The 25,720-nt window shown below is 42.9% G+C and overlaps 2 protein-coding genes across 2 annotated transcripts; both read right to left on the bottom strand.

Annotated features, from left to right (window-relative positions):
- Positions 1–4,809: 4,809 nt before the first annotated feature.
- On the bottom strand, positions 4,810–10,296 carry LOC142382208 (uncharacterized). Its single transcript, XM_075467811.1, has 3 exons — positions 10,049–10,296; positions 7,630–7,998; positions 4,810–6,735 (listed from the first exon to the last, which is right to left on the bottom strand). Exons 1-3 carry the CDS (start codon positions 10,218–10,220, stop codon positions 5,348–5,350), a joined length of 1,929 nt encoding a protein of 642 aa, XP_075323926.1. The 5' UTR covers positions 10,221–10,296; the 3' UTR covers positions 4,810–5,347.
- Positions 10,297–15,719: 5,423 nt separating this feature from the next.
- Positions 15,720–24,992, bottom strand: LOC142382278 (gamma-aminobutyric acid receptor-associated protein-like 2). Its single transcript, XM_075467976.1, has 4 exons — positions 24,752–24,992; positions 17,949–18,004; positions 17,700–17,872; positions 15,720–15,902 (listed from the first exon to the last, which is right to left on the bottom strand). The coding sequence occupies exons 1-4, from the start codon at positions 24,783–24,785 to the stop codon at positions 15,812–15,814; spliced, it is 354 nt and encodes a 117-aa protein (XP_075324091.1). The 5' UTR covers positions 24,786–24,992; the 3' UTR covers positions 15,720–15,811.
- Between the last annotated feature and the right edge of the window lie 728 nt (positions 24,993–25,720).

The following is a 25,720-nucleotide window of genomic DNA, read 5'->3' as shown; positions in this document are numbered from 1 at the left end:
CATTTCTGCGGCAATCAGCTGGAAAACTTTTCGGTTTGGCACAGCGCCATCGAGCTCCCGCTGCACAGCCTCCTCACCAACACCGGAGAGCAGAGCCTGGAACCGGTCCTGTGTGCTCGCTACCCCAAGCAGAAGGTTACAGACATGGTAACAGGTTCCATGGTAACGGGTTCCATGGCAACGGGTTCCATGGGACCGGTAAGCTTTGTTGGTCGTGGAAACACTGAAATAAGCGAACCGTTCTGAACCGACCCGTACCGGACTGCATAGTGGAAACGAGGCTTTTGTTGACGTCTCTCTCATGGATGGAAAGAGTCGTCACTGAAGCCGGAGCTGTTGAGGTGTCCTGGGGGATGGTTGCAGGCAGTGCTTAATTTATAAATCACAAGGTGCCGGAACGCAAAGTACATATGACAGCTCAGGGATGACGAGACGCGTACAGGTCCCGGAACGTATACAGAAAAGGTGCTGAAAACAACATGAAAATGTCCACTTGAAACGCTGTGGGACTTACAAGCCTCAATTTCAAATAATATCCATGGTATAAATGTTATGACGATAATTTATAATTATTTTAGGCTAGTGCGCAAAACATAGGCAAATGCCCACATCACCACAGGTGGGACTTCAGTATACAGCCAGCAATTCATTTCTCAACAGGTCTAACGTGTAAAAAAAATATTTATTATTCAAAGATTGGCACGGAGGCCTATTAATAGACAGTATGTTTGCTCACCATATTTAGTTGTTTAAAACACCCCACATCACGAGCATGTCCGGATTGTCCTCTACCTCTTGTTTTCTGCTTTTACTGCGTGTGTCTGTGGCAGTTCTGTGTCCTTTGGCCACCCAGGACCTCACGTACGGGACTGGATTGAATTTAGCCAGGGGGGTCCAACAAGATTTAAGAAGAGTAAAGATGACATGGTGGATGTGAGCAAAGAGCTACGGTTGGGAGTGCAAATCAAGTTCATTTGAGAAAATCCGCGCTCACATTCAGCACTTGCAATGGGAATGCTGTTGACAGCAACAAATAACTCCATCAGCTCATCGGGGGTGTCTTCACCATCTGAGTCTCTGAACATGCTGTAGGCCCGTATGACTGCGCGCGGGTTGGCAATGTTGAAGCGCTGACACAGTGACTCGACCTCACTCGGCCAGTATTGTGCGTAAAGCACCTTCAACTCCTCAATGAACTTGTTATTTCCAGTTTTATCTGGTATCCGGCCTCCTTGAGATTACCGTCTCTTCCTCTCTGCGACGTGCGCCTCGATGTGGCGAATTTCAAAAGTGAAAGCACTTTGTTCGTTGGCCCAGCTTTTCAGTGCGTCAACACAGATCTCCGACTCTTTCAAATCTTAATCTTAATAAACAACATTACAATCTTGGGTTTTGTTCTGTAAATTTATATCTGCATATTTTATTTCATTTGAACCTTTTTTCTTTTGTGAGAGGTACCGGATCTGCCCAATAGGTGCCGGAACACAGGGTGGCCAAAATGAAGAGGATCCTGTTCCGGCAGGATTCGGCTCAAATTAACCACTGGTTGCAGGGCTGTCCCTTTGTCTGATGAAGCGACAGTAGAACTCGTTCAGATCGTAGAACTTTATCATGGACACACTTTGTTTTTGTTTTTGCACTATCTGCACATTCAACACAAGCATCCCACTCCTCTTCTGGTACAGTTTTTGTTCATTCCTTGTTTTGTGTATGTGAACTGTGATCTGTGATGTTAGTATGCTGTGCTGTCTGTGGTTGTGTTGCACTTGTGTTGTTTTTTGTATTCTGATTCGTATTCTGTATAAGCTACTGGATCCTTAAATTTCCCTCAGGATTAATAAAGTATCCATCCATCCATCCATCCATCCATCCATCCATCCAACTCGTTCAGATCGTAGAACTCCTTCATTGGCTAAGTGTTGGTCCTTTATGGATTTTTTTTTTTGGGGGGGGGGGCCTTTAGGCCTGTAATTGGTGATCTGAGCCGTTTCCAGACAGACGCAGATCGTTGGCTGAAAACTGGTGTTGGAGCCTCTCAGAGTCGTTTAGCCTCTTTCACTACCCAGGCTCCGCCCTCGCAGTGACGCAACACCTTCGGCTCTGCTACACTTACTCAGGCAAACTGCTCATTCAGGTGGATTCGAGTTCCCGAAAAAATGGGAACTCCACCCACTTTGTCGGGAAGCAATCAACTTTGAGCAGCGGCAACGGCCCAGGGTAGAGGCGTGTTCAAGGTAGTGACGTGGTTGAACTGCCACTCAACCCATGGATTGTACACGGAAGCGCTTCATTCAATATCAACATGGAGCAGCGTCAAGCTTTTGACACTGCTGTACATGCTGTAATGAAAGTGTTCGACGGGAGATTCTCGTTAAAAATCGAGCAAAGAACAGCCCTTGAATCGTTTCTTGACAGGAAAGACGTTTTCGCCTTGCTCCCTACTGGCTTTGGTAGGAGTTTAATCTACAGGTTAGCCCCGCTGGTAGCTAAATCATACGTCAGAGGAAAGAGGGGTGTGATTGGCTTAAGCTTAGGCACAGCCTTTTCTGGCCACAACCAGTAGCAACCCGAGGGAGGCGGGTTGACCAGGCCATTTCGAATCGTATTCGTTATGGTCTTGGTTAGACCAGAATCTCGAAGAGATTTGAAAGTCTATGTTAATCAGGCTACTCTTTCACTGCCCTGCTAAACTGGTTCTTCGCCTCTTTGAATTCGTCTTTGTCCCCACTGCTGAAGGCCTCCTCCTGATCCAACCTGAACCTTCTGAGTCTGGCTGTGACCCAGACTGCTGTGTCCCATCACCCTGATGGGACACAGCAGTCCTCACAGAAGCTGTTGTATGATGTCTGACTGTTGGCAGCAGTCCTGAACACATCAGTCCTGAACCCATCCCAGTCTGTAGAGTCCGAACATTCCTGGAGATCCTCCACAGCCCAGCTGGTCCACTTCCTTGATGTCCTCACCACAGGTTTCAGAGCTTCAGTTTCCGCCTGGAAGCAGGAATCAGGTGGACCAGGACGTGGTCAGAGTGGCCCAGTGCATCATGGGGGACGGCGTGATAAGCATCCCTGACTGTGGTGGAACAGAGATCCAGAATATTCTCCTGTCTGGTCGGGGTCTCCGTGTCATGTACGGCAGCAGAGAACATCCTCTCATCCTCTCCTTGGAGAAGTCTACAGTGGAGGAACGCTGAATCATCCAAACAGCAACACTGCTAACTTCAGGTGATAGTTAACTCTAAGTTGGCTGATCCAACTGTGCTTGCTAACAAGCTAACCTGTTTTGATTTTTGGTCATTTATGTACTCTCGTTTTGGTGATAACATCAGTAGAATCGCCTTTGACTAAATCTTGTTCATTTTCCATAAAGAACGACTTCTGAACAGCCTCTGATCTAGAGTAACCATATAACCAGACAGTTTCTCCATAGAGCGCTCAGGTCCAAAGATAACAACTTCAGTTTTGTCTGAATTTAGAAGCAGAAAGTTCTAAGTCATCCAGGTCTTTATGTCTTTAAGACGTGCTTGTAGTCTGACCAACCTATTGGGTTCATCTGGTTTCATAGATAAGTACAGCTGAGTATCATCAGCATAGCAGTGGAACTTTATGCCATGCTGTCTAATAATGTTACCTAATGATCACCTGTTTCGTCCCAGCGTCTTACGCACTTATTTGTTTCCTAAATTGTCTTTGTTTACTACTTAGAATGGATAAATATGAAGGACAAAGGAGTTTGAACTTGTTTTGATTGAAGGAATTCATTTTATCGCAAAAATACCAATTTCGCCTTAACTCCGCAAAGGAAAGCTTTTATTGTCTTTTTTTCTAAATTTTCTTTGTTTCATAAATTGTCTTTGTTTCCTAAATTGTCTTCCTATTTGTCTCTAGGTACCTAACTTACCGCACTTACTCTAGCACTAGTTTTGCTCTTAGCTGTTTGGTTTTGGAAGGAAATGCACTTTTGATTTCTTGTGACCTGAAGTTCTACTGCCTACCGATGTGGAACACACTTATTGTAAGTCGCTTTGGACAAAAGCGTCTGCAAAATGGGCGTAATGTAATGTAATGTATATGAATACCTCCAGGAGCTCCTCAATACTACCGACATGCCTTCCGATGAAGAAGTAGAGTTGGGGAGCGTGGATGTGGGGGCCTCCCATTTCTTTAAAAAGGGGGACCAGAGGGTGTGTTCCAACTACAGGGGGATCAAACTCTTCAGCCTCCCTGGTAAGACCTAGCCGGGGGTTCTGGAGAGGAGGATCTGTCGGATACTCAAATCGAGGATTCAGGAGGTGCAGTGTGCTTTTCGTCCTGGCCGTGGAACAGTGGTCCCTGTGTGTGGGGACCCTCCAGGACCCTGCTACACCCTCAGCAGGTGCATGGGAGTGCGCCCAACCGGTCTACATGCGTTTTGTGGACTTGGAGAAGGCGTTCGACCGTGTCCCTCGGTAGTACGGAGGCAGTATTACGTCTCATCAGACCCTATCAAGGTCCCGACTCGTGTGAAAGCAAAATTAAACAGTTCCCCTGGGGAAGTTCTAAGAATGAAATTTGAGGTGGGCCGTTCTTATGCTGCGTGTACACCAAGGGCGACCTACGCTGCCTGGTAGCGGAGGTCGCTGGAGAAGCTTCGCTTGAGAATTTGCTTTGGTAGCTTTGTTCGCTCGTGACGTCACATTTAGAATGTTCAAAAGGCCCCGCGGCTGTGCAGCACCCCCGCGAGAAAAAAACATGAGGAAAGAGAGGGCAGGGACACGAATAAACGTGTTGTTATTTACAATTTGTAATACAAGATATACGTCACGTTACAAATGATGTAAAACTACATTAGGTACACCTGAGAAGAGCAGGAATAGCAGAGGCAGCTGAGAAAATTAAACTAAATTCGAAATAAAAGGTGGGGTATGAGATGTTTTCTGGAGCATTTTTTAATCATATTGTCTGAAAACATCCTCACGACCCCATTGCACCCACTAAAATAGAATGTTTGGAAAAAAATATATATTTTAGTCCATTGTAGAGGGTGTAGCAAGAGGAAATGTCTGACCAATAGAAGTAATGATGAGAGTTACTTCTATTGGATTCTGACACGCCAATCAACCGTCAGCCCCCCTCAGCATTTGTTTTGTAATACACAGTTTGTCTGATCTCTTTTGTTGCCCCATCCCAACATGTGATGTTCTTTACAGTCTATTGTGCATAAATATTTGAATATGAGCTTCTTAAATCATATCATTCTGTTTTTTTGCACATTTTACACAGCGTCCCAGCAGGACTTTGGGTTGTTCTCTGCATCCATTAAAGTCATTCACATTATTTCTTTACAGATGTTTCAGGACTGCAACGTTTTACCTGTGTACAGTTCTCATGTGATGACGCAGATTACCACTCTCACTGAAACATGTGCCACACGTTTCGCATGAGTACGGCTTCTCACCTGTGTGAGTTCTCATGTGCCGCCTCAACGTACCACTTTGAATGAAGCATTTCCCACATGTTTTACAAGCGTGAGGCTTCTCGCCTGTGTGACCTTTTATGTGAGTGGTTAAGCTACTGCTGTAGCTGAAAGCTTTCCCACATGTAGAACATGAGTACGGCTTCTCACCTGTGTGAGTTCTCATGTGCTGCCGCAGATTACCACTCTCACTGAAACATGTGCCACATGTTTCGCATGAGTACGGCTTCTCACCTGTGTGAGTTCTTATGTGCAGCTGCAACGCACCACTTTTACTGAAGCATTTCCCACATGTTTTACAAGCGTGAGGCTTCTCACCTGTGTGAGTTCTCATGTGCTGCTGCAACGCACATCTTTTACTGAAGCATTTCCCACATGTTTTACAAGCGTGAGGCTTCTCACCTGTGTGACCTTTTATGTGAGAGGTTAAGCTACTGTTGTAGCTGAAAGCTTTCCCACATGTAGAACATGAGTACGGCTTCTCACCTGTGTGAGTTCTCATGTGCCGCCTCAACGTACCACTTTGACTGAAGCATTTCCCACATGTTTTACAAGCGTGAGGCTTCTCACCTGTGTGACCTTTTATGTAGGTGGTTAAGCTACTGCTGTAGCTGAAAGCTTTCCCACATGTAGAACATGAGTACGGCTTCTCACCTGTGTGACCTTTTATGTAAGTGGTTAAGCTACTACTGTAGCTGAAAGCTTTCCCACATGTAGAACATGAGTACGGCTTCTCACCTGTGTGAGTCCTCATGTGGACCAACAAAAGACTATTATACCTGAAAGCTTTCTTACATATTTCACAAGAATATGGATTCTTATCTGTGTGCATTCCATAATGTGTCCTCAACTCAACTTCACATATTACTGCCTGCTCACCTGTAAACTGACTCTCATTGATCACATCGTTACTGGGATTTATGTTTCTCTCACGCCTCTCATGTGGCTTCAGCTTTGCATTTTGAGTCGATTCGGACTCTTCGTCTCTCAAGTTTTTTTCCATTTCTTGTCTCTCAGCTACAGAGGAGTTCTGAGAGAGGAGCTGGTCACTAGTTAGTTCACTTTCCTCATAAGTAGGAGTCACCGATAAGATATCAGTCTCCTGTTTCAGTTCAAGCCACTCTTCCTCTTGAGAGGTGCAGCGTTCCTCCAGCTCTTCTTTAAACTGTGGCGGTTCTGGTTCCTGCTGGTCCAGACTGGAGTTGCTCTCGTGGTTAAAGAACTGCTGGACAGTAAGAATCTCCTCCTCCTCCTCCTTACATACATATTGTTGTGAGAGGTCTGGGGGAAAAGGGACAAAACCAAAGGTTAATAACACGATGACAGATGAATCTAAGATCTGACGAGAAACATTTTAGTTTGTCGACGGTGTTTGACAGATATGTGGTGAACCGTAAAATATGCAAATGAGATATAAATGAGACAGAAAACGACTGTATAGTTGTGTGAATGTCTTCCGTTTTTCAAACATGTTGGTTTATTTTCTACCATCTGTTACATTTGTGGTGATTTCATGGTGACCTCTTGTGTTAGACTTTACTCCTGTTTTTATTTGGGGCGGATGTAGTAACTTAACAGATCTTCTTTTTTATGGATGTTGTTGTTTTGACTTTTGAAGCTGAGCAGGTGAGTTAAGAGATATGTATAAAAAGTGATTGAAACTTTAAAATATACCGTTAAACACCATAAATATGTTTATGTATGCGGATTATACAGTGAATAATATATCCGTGTAATTAATATTGTGGTTTTGTTTTATATTTGGGTCATTTTCAGTTGACTACCTGGCGAACGGCACGGTTATCTGTATAGGTGCTAGTCAGTTTAGCATGTGAAGCATAAATGCTTATACAAAATAAAACACGGAAAATACAGTGATCGGAGGTCTGATCTTGAGTGTGACACCGTTTCATCAGTTCAGAACACCCTTTACAGTGGGAGTTATTAGGCTAAAGTAGATAGTCTAATAAAACCGTACAATAGCTCTCCTACAAAAACGAGCCATACTGATTATTAATAAGGTTGATTACTATGCACAGACTCCCCCCAGTTTATGAAATCACATGTTATGAAATTCCTGTCTGCTTTCTGTGATGCTGCTGTAACATGTAAAGCCCCCTGTGGTGATGAATAACGTCTTGCTAATTCATTATTAAAGTTTTAAAGATGCTTTACCTTTCACGGTGTTACGGTGACTTTCTGACATGGAAGAGTTGTCTCCATCGTTACTGTGACGCCTCTTCTTTGGCCTCAGCTCTGCATTTCCAGTTGATTCACGCCCACTTCCTTCCTGATCTTGGCTCTGATCTTGGAGCTGGACATTTGATGGTTCTGCTTCACTAAGGTCACTTTCCTCATAAGTTAGGGTCACCGTGAAGATATCAGTCTCCTGCTTCAGTAAGAGCTGCTGTTCCTCATGACTGGTGCAGACTTCCACCTGTTCCTCTTTAATCTGTGGAGGTTCTGGTTCCTCCTGGTCCAGACTGGAGTCCTTCTCAAGGTTAACAGGAATCTCTTTCTCACAGAGATAATGCCGTGGGAGCTCTGGAAAGACAAAAGGTCACAAGGAAATGGTTATTTACACCATCACTAAATAACAGAGACTGTAGTTATAAGTAATAAAAAGGGTTCCACAGATATGAGGGTGAAACTTTATGTGAATGAGACTAATTATTTAGGTGCACAGATACGAGAAAGTCTTAAGTTTTAACCCTCTTAAAGCGATAGTTCGGAGTAGATTCAACCTGGGGTCATTTGAACCGTGATATCCAGCCAAGTAGCCCACCCGAAGTTTTTTCGACATTGGCTGAACATCAGCTGAGTTACTGAGTTATCCCGAATAGCTTAGTACAAGCGCTAATGGACCCTGGCAGTATCTCCAAAATGACCACACTAAAATCACATGCCATGACACCAAACTTCTACAGTAGTACAAATATGGTCTGTACTCACAAAGCGATGCATTTGGAAGTTTGAAAATAGTCCAGGAGTTTATTATTATCATCAACACAAGCCTGATAGCTTCTCTGCAGCTAAAGCTGCGTCGACGTCACTTCAGGGAGCTTCAAAGTAAGATGAGGGTTGATCTACTACTGTAGACAACAAAGTATATGCTATATTCTACATGTTTTTTTATGTTGTAGAGTTGTGAATTTATTTCATCAATGGAGAAATTGAGCAGCCATCAGATTCAGATTCAGATAACTTTATTTATCCCATCAGTGGGCAATTAGGTTTGCAGTCCCAGTCTCCATCAATCAACATTAAATAGTATAAATAAGAAAAATAGATCGATAAAACACATACATCTTAGCACACACATACAGTCAAACACCCTGTCCTGTCAGTGATGAACAGCGCTCAGTAAATCAAATTGTCAGTAATATACTCTATCCCTACACCTTATTTAATAATCTAATGGTTGTAGGAATGAAGGATCCAAAATACCTTTTTGTTTTTGTCCTGACAGAATAATAGCGCCTCCCAGAGGGCATTAATGGAAATTCACCACCTAAAACATGATCAGGCTGACTGATGATACTTTTAGCCTTTTGGACTGCCTGTTTGTTAAACAGAGCACTCAGACTGTTTAGCTGTGTTCCAATAATCTTTGATGAAGTGTTAACAATGCTGCTGAGACTGTTCTTGTCTTTGACTGATAGGCTATTGAACCAACATGAAAAAGAAAAAGTTAAAAGACTCTAAATAAAAGACTGATAAAAATTACATAAAATGGTTTTGGAGACACTGAAGGAGTTAAGCTTCCTCATCAGATGAATTCTCTGTTGTCCCTTTTTGACAATTGTCTCAGTGTTTACATGAAACTTGAGCTCACTGTCAAATATTGTACCTAAGTACTTGTAAGAAGCAACGATTTCCACATCCCCCCACAACATCATTTATTTACAAATAATTGCACAAAGTATTTTACATGACACAACCCTCAGCAGTGAGCCTGTTTTCGAGTTGGTCCATCCGGTTTGTCGTTCTCAGCACGCGCCAAGTTACAAATGTTGGCTGGTGCACGACAACGCGCCGCGCCGTGAACTTTAAATCCAGCTTTATGCGTGGAGACTGCATCCGTATAGAAAATTATTTTACAATAAAAATTTGTGAATAATCGTGATCTCAATGCTGATTTAAAAAATGTGATTATCATCGCAGGCCTCGAGGCCTGCGGTCAAGTGAGCAGAAGTTCGTCTTTTCTGATTTAAAGTGCGCCCGTATTACAGAATTTATGGCAAATGCAGGAAGTCCATGATACGGAGCGTGCAAATATTTTACTAAACTGTAAAATCCCTCTCATCCATAATTTCTGACAAAGGCGTGTACACTTGTACTTAGGACCATCCTGACTGTTCACTCACTTAGTATCAAACATATTCACTTTATCCTTTTGGAGAAATTCAGCCTCAAAGGTCATTCATTTGAAGTGAATATGTTTGATCCTGAGTGAGTGAACAGTCAGGATGGTCCTAAGTACAAGTGGATCAACCTTTTGTCAGAAATTATGGATGAGAGGGATTTTACAGCCCAACAGAACCGGAGCGGAGCTCAGAGCTGCAGCCCTGTTCCTCCACACAGCCTTACTTACCCACTCTGTGGAGCTTTATTTGCGGTTTCCAGCTGATATCCAGCAGTCCGCGCTGACGGCCGATCTCTTCCTCGTACTGGACGATGGTTTTCTCAAACTCTGAGAATATTTCTTCGGCGGCAGCAGTTAGTCGCTGGCTGATAAACTCTCTCAGAAGCTGAACTGAAGACATTGTTGCTGCTCACACTCAGATATTCAGCTCAGACACGCTAACACACCGTCCAGCAGCTGAGTCCCACACAGAGAAAACTGGCGGCCGGCTGCGGTGTTTGTTTCCGGGGTCACAGGGTGGAGTTCCGGCAGAGGAAACGGACCAGTTTAACGTTCCGCCTGTTTTACAGCAAAATAAATAGAGCTGCAGAAAGTATTCATGGAAATGAAAAGAGATAAAGAACTAATATTTTTAACATTATGACTTCAGTTGAAATTAATTAACAGTTAGTCTTTCTGCAAGTTCTGCCGAACTCGAAATGAATACATGTGTAACAAGGGTTATAATTCAACAAAATTATTGTTTTAATTGTTTTTATGACATTTATAAGATTAGTCAGGTGGAACTTTTGTTTTCTTTTTCTGTTTCTGTACATTCTTTTATACGGGAGCAACATTTGTGACAAAAGACACGGTCCCGCCAAAACTCTTCCTCTCTTTTGTGATGTTCCGTGAGGAAAGGTTGGAAAATAAAAAGACCTTCGAAAGAGCAGCAGTGTTGTCTCCATCCATTAACCTTAAAGGAAAACTCTGGGGCATTTGAAGCGCGTTTCCATTGCTAGAGGTTGTCAAATACTGATAGTAGGACACAGAGAGGTGCAAATCTGCGCTCCCTGTGTGGAGATCGCGGTGTTTGCGCAGCCTGTCATGCGAGGCTAATACGTGGTGGCTAAGGGGCAAGAGCTAACCCTTCCACGTAAAACAACAACTTGCACACAGCAGAAACGTCACACCACTTTATAACCCATCCGACAATAAAGTCACAAGCCTTACCATCAAAACCATATGCATGGTTCTCACATTACTGGCATGGGGACGTTACAAAACAACTTTATAAACAGCATGTCACTCACCGGCTGGTTGTAGGCTCGCGCATGTGAAAGCCCAAAAGAGTCGATGGACGATAATCCCATATACAAAACAATTATCTTCTCTAGAAAAACTGCGTTCAAGTATTTAAAACATTACAACAATATTACTGGGCATGTATTGTTGTAATGTTTTAAATACTTGAACACAGTTTTTCTAGAGAAGATAATTGTTTTGTATATGGGATTATTCTCCATCGACTCTTTTGGGCTTTCATATGCGCGAGCGTACAACCAGCCGGTGAGTTACATGCTGTTTATAAAGTTGTTTTGTAACGTCCCCATGCCAGTAATGTGAGAACCATGCATATGGTTTTGATGGTAAGGCTTGTGACTTTATTGTCGGATGGTTTATAAAGTGGTGTGACGTTTCTGCTGTGTGCAAGTTGTTGTTTTACGTGGAAGGGTTAGCACTTGCCCCTTAGCCACCACGTATTAGCCTCGCATGACAGGCTGCACGAACAGCGCGATCTCCACACAGGGAGCACAGATTTGCACCTCTCTGTGTCCTACTGGCAGTATTTGACAACCTCTAGCAATGGAAACGCGCTTCAAATACCCCGGAGTTCCCCTTTAAAGGATAACTGCTGTATTTCCAACATTAAGCCTCTTTTATGAGTCGTCTGCAATGTTTTAGAACCCCCCTCAGCGCTGTTTTGATGTTTACTGCTGTCTCCGGTATTTGCCTAATTTTGATTCTTCTCAACCTGCTTCAGAACAGCAAGTCATGTGCATGTCCAAAAAGGTCCGTAAAAGCACAATAAACGTCCGTTTTCAAAATCATCAACTCACCGGAGCGGTTACTGGTGTGCACTGGTAATCCATATCAAATTTCGTGGCGAAAAGTTGCTTCTGTTGTGTTTTATTTGGCATTTTGTACTGGATGTTCGTTGATATTACTCCGCCACCGCTAAGAAAATAGTGCGAGCATGAACGAGCTGCCAAATAAAACACGACAGAAGCAACTTTTCGCCACAGTACAGATACCCCTTGATAAATTTTACTCAAGTACAAGTAAAAGTACTACAGTCAGATATCTAGTTAAGTAAAAGTACTGAAGTACTTGTTTTTAAAAGTACTCGAGTATAAAGAGTACAAGAGCTCATTTTCTAAATATTGCATTATTTAGGCCCTCCAGAAAAACGCGATTTTGCGATCCCTGTTTTTATTGCAAAATCAGCAAAATACCGCTGATTTATTCGGGGGTCAATATTTTTCAAAAAAGCCGCATATTCACCGCAATAATCACATTTTCCGCGCAAAATATGCGAAATATGCAGGACTCGCTTGATTTCACAATCTCCGCACTTTTCTGCATAAAGTTGGGAAGAGAAAAAAATGTCGAAAATTAACGAGAGACAAAATGAAAAAAGCTAATCGATCTCATCTACCGACGCACATTACTGCCAAAGACCGGGCAAACCAGTACCCCGATGTCGTGCACGAAAGCGGGGGGGAACTATTCTGCACCCCGTGCAACTGTGTGTTGGAGCATAAAAGAAAATTGTCGGTGGCACTTTACCAGCGAGAAACATTTGAAAATGCTTTCTGCAGCTGCGGAAAGGAAAGCCAGACAGCTGACGTTCACCGAGGCATCAACCTCCAAAACCATTGCGAGGGCTACCAGAAACGAGGTGAGTAGCGTACAAGCTTGAAATTGGCCAAATAAAGAATAAATGAAACAGAATGAGACCGAGAAGTGTGTGTGTGTGTGTGTGTACGCGTGTGTATGTATTGTGAAACTGCTTTAGTTCAAATAAAAAAAAACCTTCTGTGAAGTAACTTGGTTCCAGTATGCTTGTTTATCATAGGAGGTCTTTAAAATGACTCTTTTTCATTCAGTAGCAGCACATTTTGCAACTTTGCATAATTCACAACTTTTTGCATAATTCGCAAGTTCCGCAACTTCTCGCAATTTCACAGCATAAAATCATTAGAAAACCCGCATATTCAATCGCAAAATCCAGAATTTTAGCCCGCGTAATCAAGGATTTGTGCCCGCGTTTTTCTGGAGGGTCTAATTATTACTGCCACAGTGCTTACATTTATGTACAGAAACGTCCTACAAGGAGTTATGAAAAATGTTAATGTTAGTACCTTGGAGAATGTAAAAGGAATTGAAAGTAAAATCAAGTCATTTTCATCTTTTTACCATGTTGCTTTATTTAACATTTCTCACTTGCAAGGCAATAGCACAATGGCAACACTGGCAAACCTCTGCTAGAGTTTTAATGGGTTTTTGCATCCACATTTGAACCTGACTGTTAAACACACAGTATACTCAAGAACATAAAAACAAATGCTCAGCTTACATAAATATGTAATATCAGAAAAGAAAATTCAGCTAACAATTGTATGTATGTGTTTTTTCATCAAGCAAATCAATGAACCTAAACCAGCAAAGAAGGCAGTAGCAGTGTTCTGAGTTGACACACCTCTGAACCTGACCGTGTTATACACGCAGCATAGCAACCCGATCGCGTTGTTTTCTGTCAGTGAGTTCAGATTGGCAGGCAGCTAGCCACCATAACACCGTAACTCCAGCGCAGTAAACAGAACTCGAACCCCATCTTAACATTGGTGCATGGTAAAACAAAGGCAGAGTGCCGTAACCATGGCCGTAACTCCGCTGTAACTTAATTCCAGCGTTCTAAAGTGCAGCGGAACAAAGCTAAAATACCGTAAATGATGTTACGGGCTTCTGTCTTGCAGCAGGTGTTACACGATTAGCTTGTCTCGGCTTATGCTCACCATTGTCAGGCCAAAGTTAGCCATCTGAATGGCTAGCTGCGGGTGGCAAATTGGCGGGTGCATGTGGCTTCGACGACTCAAACGTAACCGAGAATGTAAAAAGCTGCATTATCGTAGATAGCCAATCATTTAGTGCACTTTTCTGTAGCCAGAATCTAGCTTAGAAATGTAAGGAAGTTTATTTCAATGAACGTACCTTGACATGCTTCTGCAAGTTGGAGGATGAATTTTTGTAGGCGGTGATGAAGTTCTCTTTTGGTAAAATATCATTAACTCTCATCTAATCTGACCATGGAGTTGACTTTGGCAGAAAGCTGAAGGTGATTGCTGATAGGCTGTCCCAATCACTGGTGCCTGCACAATCCAATCACGTTTGAGAGGGAAACGACAAATTGAGTTTTTTTTTACTCACGGTTATGGATAGAAATGTAGCGGAGCAAAGAGTACAATATTTGCCTCTCAAATGTACTTGAGTAAAGTCATGAGTACTCCCCAAAAATGATACTCGAGTAAAGTACAGATCCCTCAAAATTGTACTTAAGTACTGTACTCAAGTAAATGTACTCCGTTGCTGTCCGGCTCTGCCATTTACCCAGAGTTTTAGGTTCTGGGGAGTTGGCAATACATCATATGTTGCCCCCATATAGGTACAATAGCGAAATAATATGGGCTTATTCTTGACAAGATGGAGAAACGTTTATTGTTCTGGTTGTTGTTGTTTCTTTTCTTTTTGTTTTGGTTTTATACTTGTACTAAGTGTTGCTCTATATTATCTCATAAATATCTGACTTGCAAGGAAGGACAGTTTGAATGTTGGATAATAACTTTGCCCCTGATGTCTCCTGGGATATGAGCGCTCTTATTTCTGAATATATTTGTGTTTTGGAAACATGTTGAAAACTCAACAAAGAGCATTAAACATCTGCAGCTCCTCCAGAACGCTGCTGCTGGAGTTTTAACCCGGACTAAGAGATCTGAACACATCACACCAGTTTTAAAATCTTTGCTCTGGCTTCCAGTCAGTCACAGAATAGATTTTAAAAGCCTGCTGATGGTTTACATCTGTGATCTGTTCAGAGAATATAAAGCCAGCAGAGCTCTTAGATCCAAGGACTCAGGCCAGCTGGTCCAGTCCAGAGTCCAGACTAAACATGGAGAAGCAGCATTTAGCTGTTATGCTGCAAACAAGTGGAACAAACTGCCAGTGGAGATTAAACTTTCACCAAATGTAGACATTTTAAAATCCAGGTTAAAAACATTTCTGTTCTCATGTGTCTATGCATGAAATATCTTTTAACTTATCTGGACTGTTGCCTGTTTTTAAATTCATTTAAATGATTTTATTTGTTTCTCTTTGTATTCTTTTATGTATTTTTAATGCTTCTTGCACTCCCTGCTGCAATGCTTTTATTTTATGTGAAGCACTTTGAACTGTTTGTACATGAAATGTGCTATATAAATAAATAAAGTTGAAAAAAAAAGAAGAAAAAAAAAAAGAACAACAAGCAGGTTGAATTTTCACCTTTTAATCGGTTAGGTCATCCAGCTACCTTACCTTCAGATAATTAAATTAAAATTCTCTTCAGTTGAATTAAAATATCGTCTTCAAAGAAGAAAGCACAACTAAAAGCAGAACTCATTCACACACGTCACTTAAAGAAAGAAAGAAAAAAAGGTTCCTAAAACACGACATGAAAGGAATAATGGAAACGTTAACACTCTGAATCTGGATCTATGACTCTGCAGAGGCGGTGCAACCAGAACACACGCATCAGCGCACTCGCTGCATTCATTCGGTCAGGTGAGCGGCGTCCTGTCTCAGAATCTCTCCGGGGTTTCCCCCCCGCTGCTCGCAGGGGCCAGGTGAGGGCTGTGATTGGTGGGTGTGAGCACGGAGGGGGGGGGCGGGGTCTCCATCACAGCGAGCCGGCTTCTAGAAACCGAAGGTGTTCTCCCCGCTGTAGGCCACGTATAGAAAGCCGTCCTCGTCCTTTTCCTTCTCGTACAGCTGCCCCATCGTGATGCTGCGGCAGAAAAGAACGTTTTACTGGAGCTTTAAAAGTGGGACGAAAATCATTCAAATCAGAGCAAAGAAACTAAAAATATAGAAGTGTGTTTGAGCCGCTTAAGATTTACTCCACAGGGGGATCATTAGGCTTTATTATAACTCTTAAATGTGATGAAATAACTTCAAACAAAGTTGTGTTCATCTGGAGAAACAATATTATCTGGTTTAAATACAGCTGCTGACGTTGTTATTGTGTTTGACCTAATAAAGATCTCAATGATTTGGTTGAGGTGAACATTTCCAAAGTTATCTTTAGCCTAATACTACCTGGATTACACTAGCACAGCTAGCAGCTACCAACATCTTCTTTAACCTTTACGGTTTTATTTTTTTAGTAATAAAACCTTTTTTAACTGGAGCTTAAACGTGGGACGAAAATCATTCAAATCAGAGTAAAGAAACTAAAAATATAGAAGTGTGTGTGAGCCGTTTAAGATTTACTCCACAGGGGGATCATTAGGCTTTATTATAACTCGTGAATCATTCCTTTATCCTCATGAACTTTGTGTCCGGAAGATTCCTGAAGATCGGAACTGAAATCCTTTCATCGCTAAAGAATAACATCTGGTTTAAATACAGCTGCTAACGTTGTTATTGTGTTTATAATAACTCCAGTTATTGTGTTTAACCTAACAAAGCTGTTAATAATTTGGTTGAGGCGAACGTTTCCAAAGTTATCTTTAGCCTACCTGGATTAAACTAGCATAGCTAGCAGCTACCAACATCTACCAACAGTTTTATTTTTTAGTAATAAACCCTCTAACTTTTTTTTACCTTTTTTAGTTTCACATTTTATTTATTTTTCAGCAATTGAATCATGCACAGAAATGATTTTTACATCAAATTATGACATTTTTTTTTGTGTATGCGGTGGGTTTTGAGATTTACCGAGCTTATTATGGGTCCTTACAGGCAGCACGCACCTCCTCCTACATCAATCTTACAGACACCCAACCCGCGGTTCTTTTGTTTAGACTATCGTTCTGTTTCTAAGCTGCTGCTACTATTGGCGTGTTAATGCTATTATCATCGTGCTTAGGCTAATGAAGCTGCTAATGAAGCTGCTAATGTGATCCTGTTGGGGATAATGTCACGTCTAACATTTGGTTTAGATGTTTTTCATGACTAATTCTACCACTCCTCACACTAACTGATAAAATGAGTTTAGATTATCATAAGCTTGTATATGCTAACGAAGCAGCTAAAGCTGCTGCTAACATGGGTACATTTAGACTAGCATTTTCTGGTTTATGCTAACGAAGCAGCTAAAGCTGCTGCTAACATTCTAACCCCTTAAATTAACATCTCATTCAGCAATTAGATTTATTCCAACACTCTTCAGGATCAGGTCGTGTTTAAGCTAAAGCTGCCGCTAACATGGCTACATTTAGACCAGCATTTTTTTGTTTATGCTAATGAAGCAGCTAATGATACGGCTAAATGTTTGACGTCGTCTTTGTTGGACTAAAATCACAGGTAACTTTATCAAGCTCAGATTAACAGAGCGACTCCTGTTCTCTTGTTTATGCCTAAGTTGAGCATGTTATTTTGTGACTGACGCCATCTTGTTTGGGGTTAGACCGCAGCCAGTGTTAGCTTGTTTAGCTAATATTGCGGTTAACATTAACCTCAGATATCCTGTTTCTGGCCAGCTGATGTCCTGATTAAATCATTTTGTTGAAATAATACGACTGGACTTTTTGGCTGACTCAGAGCCTCTCTGCCAGCTGAAGGTTTAAACCTGAACCCGGACCTGGACTGAGGCACCGTCTTGTCCACAAACAGGAAGATGGCCTTCTCCGATGGCAGCTGGATGCGTTTCCTGATGATCCACATGAACTGAGCAACTGTGATGTCAGCGGGGACCAGGTACTTCCTTTTGTCGATGTCCACTATCTGTGATCCAGACACCTTTTCCACGATCACCTGACAGAAACACGGGTATCAGATAAATAAAGGCACTCCCCCCACACCGCCGCTGACATCACATGGTGCCACTTACCGGGACCCTGTCAGGGTACTTGCTGCGGATCTTGGCGGACTCTATGCATCGATGTTCTGCGGAACACAAAGCAGCATTAGAGCCAGGAAACACGACCATATTAGTCCAGTGCTCAGGTCTCTGCACTGGCTTCCTGTCGCTCAGAGAATAGACTTTAAAACAGCTCTGCTCTTCATGGTCCAGCACCAAAGTACATCTCTGACATGTTAAAGCCATATGAACCAACTGGGGCTCTGAGAACCTCAGGGAGGGGTCTCCTGCCCCAGGGAGGGGTCTCCTGCCCCAGGGAGGGGTCTCCTGCCTCAGGGAGGGGTCTCCTGCTGGTGCCCAGAGTCAGGACTAAACAAGGTGACGCTGCGTTTCAGTTTGATGCTCCTAACATCTGGAACAGCCTTCCAGAAGATGTGAGACAGGCCTCAACTCTGACAATGTTTAAATCCAGGCTGAAAACAGTTTTTAGCTGTGAATATGACACCTGAAAGTGTTTCATCTACACTCTTCACTTTTAAATGAACTAATTAATGATTATTTTTAATGTTTTTTTTATTTTTTATAATTATTATTATTTTTTTAATGATTTTATTGCCTTCTTGTGATTTTATGTAGCTGTGAAGCACTTTGAATTACCTTGTGTACGAATTGTGCTCTATAAATAAAATTGCCTTGCCATTAGTGTTGATCAGGTTTGAAAACAGAACAAAAAGCTTTAAAGTCTTGCCGTCTACGGTTGGTTACCGTTGGTTACCGTAACTCACCGACAGTCAGAGCAACGAGACAAACTGAAAGGTGATCGAAGCTAAAGAGCCTCAGAACCAAACTCGAGTCGGGTTTAAAAAAGGAACGGCAGCGGCAGACGGACGGATTCCCCCGGCTTCCTCCCGCTGAGACGGACAGACATCGATACCTGAGCTCTGCAGGATGCTGCCGGCTGTAAGCGAGCTTCTGACAACACCGTCACTTTAAAGGTGGATACGCTGCAACCACCATCCATCACCTGGTAACTCTGACAGTTAACCTGATCCCTGGTAGGGGACATTTTCCTCCCCTTGGGGTGAACTTTCTCCTCTAATTTCACACTGTAGATAGTGATACTCATCATATTTGGTTCAGTTGGGCATTTTTGACTATTTTTTCTAATTTCAAACACACATCATATAAAATGCAATTTTTCATTGTGTAGAAAAAAAACTCCTTAATTTCTGAAAAGGGACATTTTTGTCTCCTTTTAAAACGACCTAAAACATCCTATGTTAATATTTTCTTCCACTTTTTTTTCATAAATATTTGATTCCACTTCAGTTTTGATCATAACCATCAAGTTTTCAATCATTTAAAAAAAAAATAACCCTGCGTTAATGTGTGTGCCATAGTCTAATGCTGTATTCATTATAATGGATGTCTATGGGAGCCGTTTCTGTAATCTGCTATTGCAGAAAAACTAAAAAGATATAAAAACTGATGTTGTAGCTCATCAATGACATATCCCAGATCTAATAATCCCCCATAGAATATTTCACTTTGCATTGCATACATTGAAAATACAGCAGTTTTTGTGTTGTTTTTGTTTGTTTTTTTTTTAGAGAAATTGGCGTTTACATCATATAAACCAGTATTTAAAGGGTTAATTTTTTTTTTAAATAATTGAAAACTTGGTAGTTATGATCAGAACTGAAGTGGAAGAAAAGATCTACGGAAAAAAAAGCGGAAAAAAATATTAATACGTGATGTTTTTAGCTCGTTTTAAGAAATTAAGTTGTGTTTTAAATCAGGGATGACGGTTAACCGGCTGCTGTTTCCTTTAAAGGGTCATTCAGCTGTTTTACTGGCTCAGCATCTGCTGGATAAGTTCTGATGTTTCTAATAAACCGGCAGAGAAACCACCTACTGACGGAGTAATGAAAGAAGTGTGTCCAAACTTCTGCCTGCTGCTGAATATAACAGCAGTTCTATTTCACTTCAACACATCTGGAAAGAGTTGAAAAGAATTCGATCCTTTGACCCTTCTTGGAGGAAATATGAACTAAAACTACCTCAGATTGTGTTTTCAGCTCTGAAACCGTTTCAATCTGTTATTCTATTTAATTATTTGGTGAATGTCTTCACTCTGTAGCACCTGAGAAAGCGAAATATTGGATAAGAACTCGAGTGTCGGCTGCGCACGTCTCCAAACGGTCAACAGGAAACGGTGATGTGTCGTCTCAGACAAACACCTCCGTGTTTTTAACGGGCTTCATGAATAACGTCTGTATGAACGAAGGCTGCAGATCATAAACAGAAGCAGAACTTTTTAGCCTCAGAACCACCTTTAACTACTTATTTCTATGATTACAGTCAGTCTTCTCTGATGCTGATGCTGTGCATCTGGATGATGGTGATTGGCTCAAACCAAACCTGCTGGGTCCCTTAGTGGGTGAAATGCTCCAAACGTGGCCGACAGCCGATCGGTTTGGTGCCTTTAAAGGGACAGTTCGCCTCTTCTGACATGAAGCTGTATGACATCCCATATCAGCAGCATCATTTCTGAACATCTTCTTACCCCCTGCTGCGTCCTGTGAGCAGAGTTCCAGCCTCGTTTTGGTGTTGATGAAGGTAGTCCGGCTAGTCGGCTGGGGTTTAAAAAATAAAGCGTTTTGCTTCTCAGAACAATATGCGTTAAACAGAGTAATACATTTGCATCACAAAGTCGTTCTCCAGGAAAAAGTCAGACCTCACAAACGCCCGCTTGCACGCGCAGAACAACTCGAGAAACTAAAAGAGTTTTTAAGACTGCACGGTAGATACAAAGCGACTGACAGAACTGATACTTTTTTAAAGCCAGCACAGTAATAATGATGCATTGTATATTCCCCGCAAGGCAGGAGAAACACATTAACACAGCGAGGTGGCGCGTTTCTGTCGCCATCTTTGCATATAGGCACCGCACACGCACACACGTCTGCATGCTACTCGTTGTGGTCTCATTCTCCCTCAGCAGCTGATATTACAAGAATATGCCTACTCAGTGTCGTAGCAATAGAAGTTAAAATAAAATGCAGTGGCCTACCTTTATCTCGGCTTTACTCCTCTGCCTAGTCCGGACACTTTATGGCTTTGAATCTTCCCTCATTATCCATGTTTAAAGTTGTAAATGCGACCGTCTAATATCAACAATAAACTAGCTTCCACAGCTTGGTGTGCACATTTGCTGTTGGGAAATACCTGATCATTTCAACAAAACTGTGTAGGTGAAACTATTTATATATAAAAAAAAATATATATAAAAAACATTTAAAAAATGTGCCGTGCCAGAAATAAGCTCTAACAACTTCGCGGAAACAGTTAAAGTTCAGCTTGGGTTGGTTGGTCGGCGGGCAGTCTGTTTAAAAAAACTGTATCCCGGACACGTGAGCTCAACTGCTGCGCTGATCTGCTTCGTTTTTCTCCGTCATTACTAAACGAAACAATGTTGCAGACCTGGGGTATGCGCTGCTTGATCTCCGCTATGTTGGTCTGTGAGCGAGTAAATGACAGGCAAAGCAAAGTGAAATGTCAGAATCGCTGGGAAAAAAAGACGGATTATGCGCTCGATTTTCATCTAACATTGCGTGTCGTGGAAAGTAGCCTAATGAACAAAAATGCGATATCACCGCATACCGCGCTGTTGAGCGGCTATGAGTCACCGCGGTGGGAATTCCCTCACCATTGCTGCTCTCCTTTCTTCCTTCGTGAAATGAAAAAGTATCTCCTGCGCTTGATCCTGACTCTCTCTGTGAGCTTTTCCAGCCTCCATGTTAGACGCCTGATGTGATCGTCCATGATTAATATCACCGCCATGCAGACCATGAACACGGTGGCCTCCCCGCTCTCCATATTAGCTTCTTGGTGGTGTTTTTTCTACTTTTACCGGTTTTGTTTTGTTTTTGAATGTGGCGCTAAACGGCTAACGGCTAACACGTCACTGACACGGACGGCTGCGCATCAGTCCCGACTCATGTGCGAATGCAGACTGAAACCGTTCCGCTGGGGAAGGGCAGTTATCAGAACGAAATTCGAGTAGGACAGTTCTGATAACTGCGTTCTTATAACTACTCTGTCCGAAAGCGTATATCTCTACGGACCAATCAGACCTTGCATGTGGCAGTGTTTAAATGGGTCCTGAAGGAAACTCTTGCAAAATAACAGTTCCGCGTTCAGGAAACTTCCGTACCGTGTGTATTCTGCGTGGAAATGCGCGTACCGAACCGTGACCCCCGTACCGTGCCGGCCCTAAGTATATATTTTGCTGAGTATTTATACTTTTACTTAAAGCGGAACTCACCCTTTAAACAACATCGTGCCCAATCGCTATATTTGACCATAATATAATAGTGAATTGTGCTGCCACTGGGTATTATGTCTTCATATTAAATATAAAACCTTTGCATTTTTTAGAAATGGTGATTTGACGCGTCATGAAATCACCGGAAGAAAAAATAACAAACTACAACAATTCTAATAGAAGGGTTTCACTTGACGTCACCTTCGTATTTTTCTAAGCGCGCTAACCCAGGTGGTGGGCAACTGTGTTTTGTCTGCCACTTTTTGCCCAAAATACCTCAGTTTTGTACCGTTTTTGGATGTAGCAATCGGTCTAACCGAGAGAAGGGAAAGGGTTACTATCGAGTACCTAAGGTAATCGCCCATAGAGGTGAGAAATGGAAAAAAACTCACAGAACAACGCCGTAAAAAGTGGATAGTTAACCTACGTTTACAGACTTGAGGGGCTGAATCTGCAAATGCTCGTGTCTGCCGCTGCGGTGACCACTTCGTCAAAGGTATGCGCGAAATCTAACTGTTTTGTAGTAGTGCAGTAAAGTATTATGTTGTTAAATGCCAATCAACAGTAATGTAATGCGGGCTCCGTTTGGGCTTTGTTTTGAAGGCTGCCCCAGCGCGTTGTTAGCTGCTGTCAGTGGACTGGGCTCCGACGGTCAAGCTGGGTTACCAAAACACAGAGCTAAGACACCGCCATCGGTGTTTCATGCGATCTCTGAGAGTGGTTGATCTAAACAAAACAAATTTGTCACGTCGTCACAATCTACAGGTTTCTGTAGTATCCCTGAAGTGCTTCAGTGCTAACAGCGCACATTAGCTCCCAGGTTCTTGACAACAGAATCGCTCTCTCTCTGCCTTTTGCATTAGGCTAGCGACGCCAAGTTCCAGGATATTACTTGGTTGTTATAGCAGTTAGAACTACGTGCATGAAGTAGAACTATAACTAATTAGAATTGTTGTAGTTTGTTATTTTTTCTTCCGGTGATTTCATGACGCGTCAAATCACCATTTCTAAAAAATGCAAAGGTTTTATATTTAATATGAAGACATAATACCCAGTGGCAGCACAATTCACTATTATATTATGGTCAAATATAGCGATTGGGCACGACGTTGTTTAAAGGGTGAGTTCCGCTTTAAGTACTACACTTCAGTACTTCCTCCACCACTGACAGCCGCGCCTGTTACGGTGTTTGCTGCTCGGTCTGCACAGCAGGCAGTGATACGAAGGGAGAGAAAATAGCGCCAAGAGATTGTGAGGTCTGACTTTTTCCTGGAGAACCATTTTGTGATTCAAATGTATTACTCTGTTGAACGCATATTGTTTTGAGAAGCAAAACGCTTTATTTTTTAAACCCCAGCCAACTAGCCGGACTACCTTCATCAACACCAAAACGAGGCTGGAACTCTGCTCACAGGACGCAGCAGGGGGTAAGAAGATGTTCATGAATCATGTTGCTGATATGGGATGTCATACAGCTTCATGTCAGAAGAGGCGAACTGTCCCTTTAAAGGAACACAAGAGGAGCCTTAAATATTCAGAGAGGAACTGGTGTTGCGGTGATAATGAAGAAGGGTTTGTCTCCAACGAGCCTCGATTTCAGGCTGAGGAGGCGAATGTGCGACTATTCCCGGGTGCTCGATAAGAAAAGAATGATGGAAATGAGCTAATCCTCAGTTTTACGACGGCTTGAGGTGGTCTTTGGAAACATGAACCACATGGAGGGACGTCGGGGACCCTTTGAGCTCAGAAGATTCACTCTGGAGACGGAAAAACAATCCGGATGAACAGTTTCTGTGCAGGGAGGTTTCAAAGCCTTCACCCGGATCAGTTTGGACTGAAGTTCTGCACAGAACCTCCTCAAAGTCTCCTGTAACACATCTGCCAGGTGTGAGGGGGTCCGATGCAGACAAAAACCCTTCGCTTCTGAACTAAAGGGAACCGGTTCTGCTGCTCCCACCAGGTTTAACGCGTTTATATGTCAGGGTTGTGTCCAGATCTACAACCAAAGCCAAGAAAACGCTGAGAAAGGATGTCTGAAAGGTGTGTGGAGATGACGGGAGGGGTATTTCTGCTCCTTTCTGCCCCGGTGACGCCTCTGAAGCCTGCAGAAAACAGCAGAAGAAGAAACAAACAGGCCCGGCGGCGGCTGCGCCTCCGGCCGCTGGCGGCGACTCAGGCCGCAGTGGAGGCTCCATCTCCGCCTGTAGCTCCCCGTCCGGTGGACACGAAGAAGACGGAGGACACGACGGTGTGTCCACCAACACGTCGCAGGTAGTTTGGTTCCGAACCCGGCCGACAGGAGCATTAACGGCCATATTTATCCTGTCCAAACAAAGCCTAAAGGGGAGGCCACAGTCCGAGCCCGAACCGTGTGGAAGCGACGTAAAAAAAAAAACAATTACCCCCCCACCGGGCCCACTCACATGATTACACTGGAAATGTTCACCTGCGTGGACATTTTCCACCACTTTCCCCCAGAAAGAAGCCCTTCTTCCCTGGTTCTTACCCAACGAGTGATCCTCTTTGAACATCCATTTCATGTTGGCCGTTTCCGGGCGGTTTCCGCTCGACGCAGCAGGTTTCAGACACGATGAGCGGGTGAACTCCGTGTCCTCGGCTCTCCTTTTACCCTAAAACTCTTCCGGTGACGGTCAGAGGAGCAGCGGCAGCCGATACTTCAGCAAAACAACAAATCCTCTCTAACACTGCTTCAACGGGCAGCCTGCCGAGCTCCGCCCCCCGGTGACGTCAGCGCGGCCCGTACCACTCTGCCGCGCCAAGGAGGGGGGTGCGGATGCGGGCCGGGACCGGCCGGGACCCTCCCCGGGTTGTTTTGGGAGCAGTTCACGTTAAAGAAAAACACTGATACGGCGGTGTGACTGTTTAAGCACATTTATTATGTTGTACCGAGTTTTATATTTGGTGAATTTGAGCGTTTTACGCGGAAACTTTTCTTTGGGTTTCCCCCGGACAAATGTGTGGTCACGCCCTGCCGAAAATAAACATAAACACATCGCTCCTCAGTGTCAGGTGACCGTTTATAACCGTTTATAAACACCGTTAAACGCTCACAGGTGTAAATGGAAGTCTTACTTTATCAATAATCTGGCAATTATTGGTTTGATGAATCAAAACGCTCCATCATAACACCCCAGAGGCAGAGTAGAAGACTTCTGAACACGGAGTTTAGATGCATAATAGTTTAAATGGTAATTGTAATGAATTTTGTGAAAGTTAGCTGCAGCACACAGGATATTTATAGTTGTTTTGTGTCTTTGTTGTCATTTTGTTGGCTGATCTGTGACTGTAGTTGTGCAGCATCACAAACGCAATGCCTCAGATACAGAACTTATAGCCATTGACTCATAAATGAGGATATAACAATGCAGCTAACATCAAAGCTAACAATAAGCAACATAGAAGGAAAAGTCCTGATCCAGTCTTTTTCTTTATTAAGCCACTTAACTCTGAGCTA

Source organism: Odontesthes bonariensis, chromosome 1 (genome assembly GCF_027942865.1).
Source record: "Odontesthes bonariensis isolate fOdoBon6 chromosome 1, fOdoBon6.hap1, whole genome shotgun sequence".
In the NCBI taxonomy this organism is placed as follows: Eukaryota; Metazoa; Chordata; class Actinopteri; order Atheriniformes; family Atherinopsidae; genus Odontesthes; species Odontesthes bonariensis.
The sequence above is the reverse complement of the archived record's forward strand: the minus strand, read 5'-3'. Positions and strand labels throughout refer to the sequence as shown.

Excerpts from the sequence above, each read along its gene's own strand:
- LOC142382208 (XM_075467811.1), bottom strand. The coding sequence starts at position 10,220 with ATGTCTTCAGTTCAGCTTCTGAGAGAGTTTATCAGCCAGCGACTAACT. Across the intron at positions 7,999-10,048 it reads AATAAAGCTCCACAGAGTGG|AGCTCCCACGGCATTATCTC; the intron begins GTAAGTAAGGCT and ends TTGTCTTTCCAG. Across the intron at positions 6,736-7,629 it reads TCACCGTAACACCGTGAAAG|ACCTCTCACAACAATATGTA; the intron begins GTAAAGCATCTT and ends CTTTTCCCCCAG.
- LOC142382278 (XM_075467976.1), bottom strand. The coding sequence starts at position 24,785 with ATGAAATGGATGTTCAAAGAGGATCACTCGTTGG. Across the intron at positions 17,873-17,948 it reads AGTACCCTGACAGGGTCCCG|GTGATCGTGGAAAAGGTGTC; the intron begins GTAAGTGGCACC and ends TGTTTCTGTCAG. Across the intron at positions 15,903-17,699 it reads AAGACGGTGCCTCAGTCCAG|CATCACGATGGGGCAGCTGT; the intron begins GTCCGGGTTCAG and ends TTTCTGCCGCAG.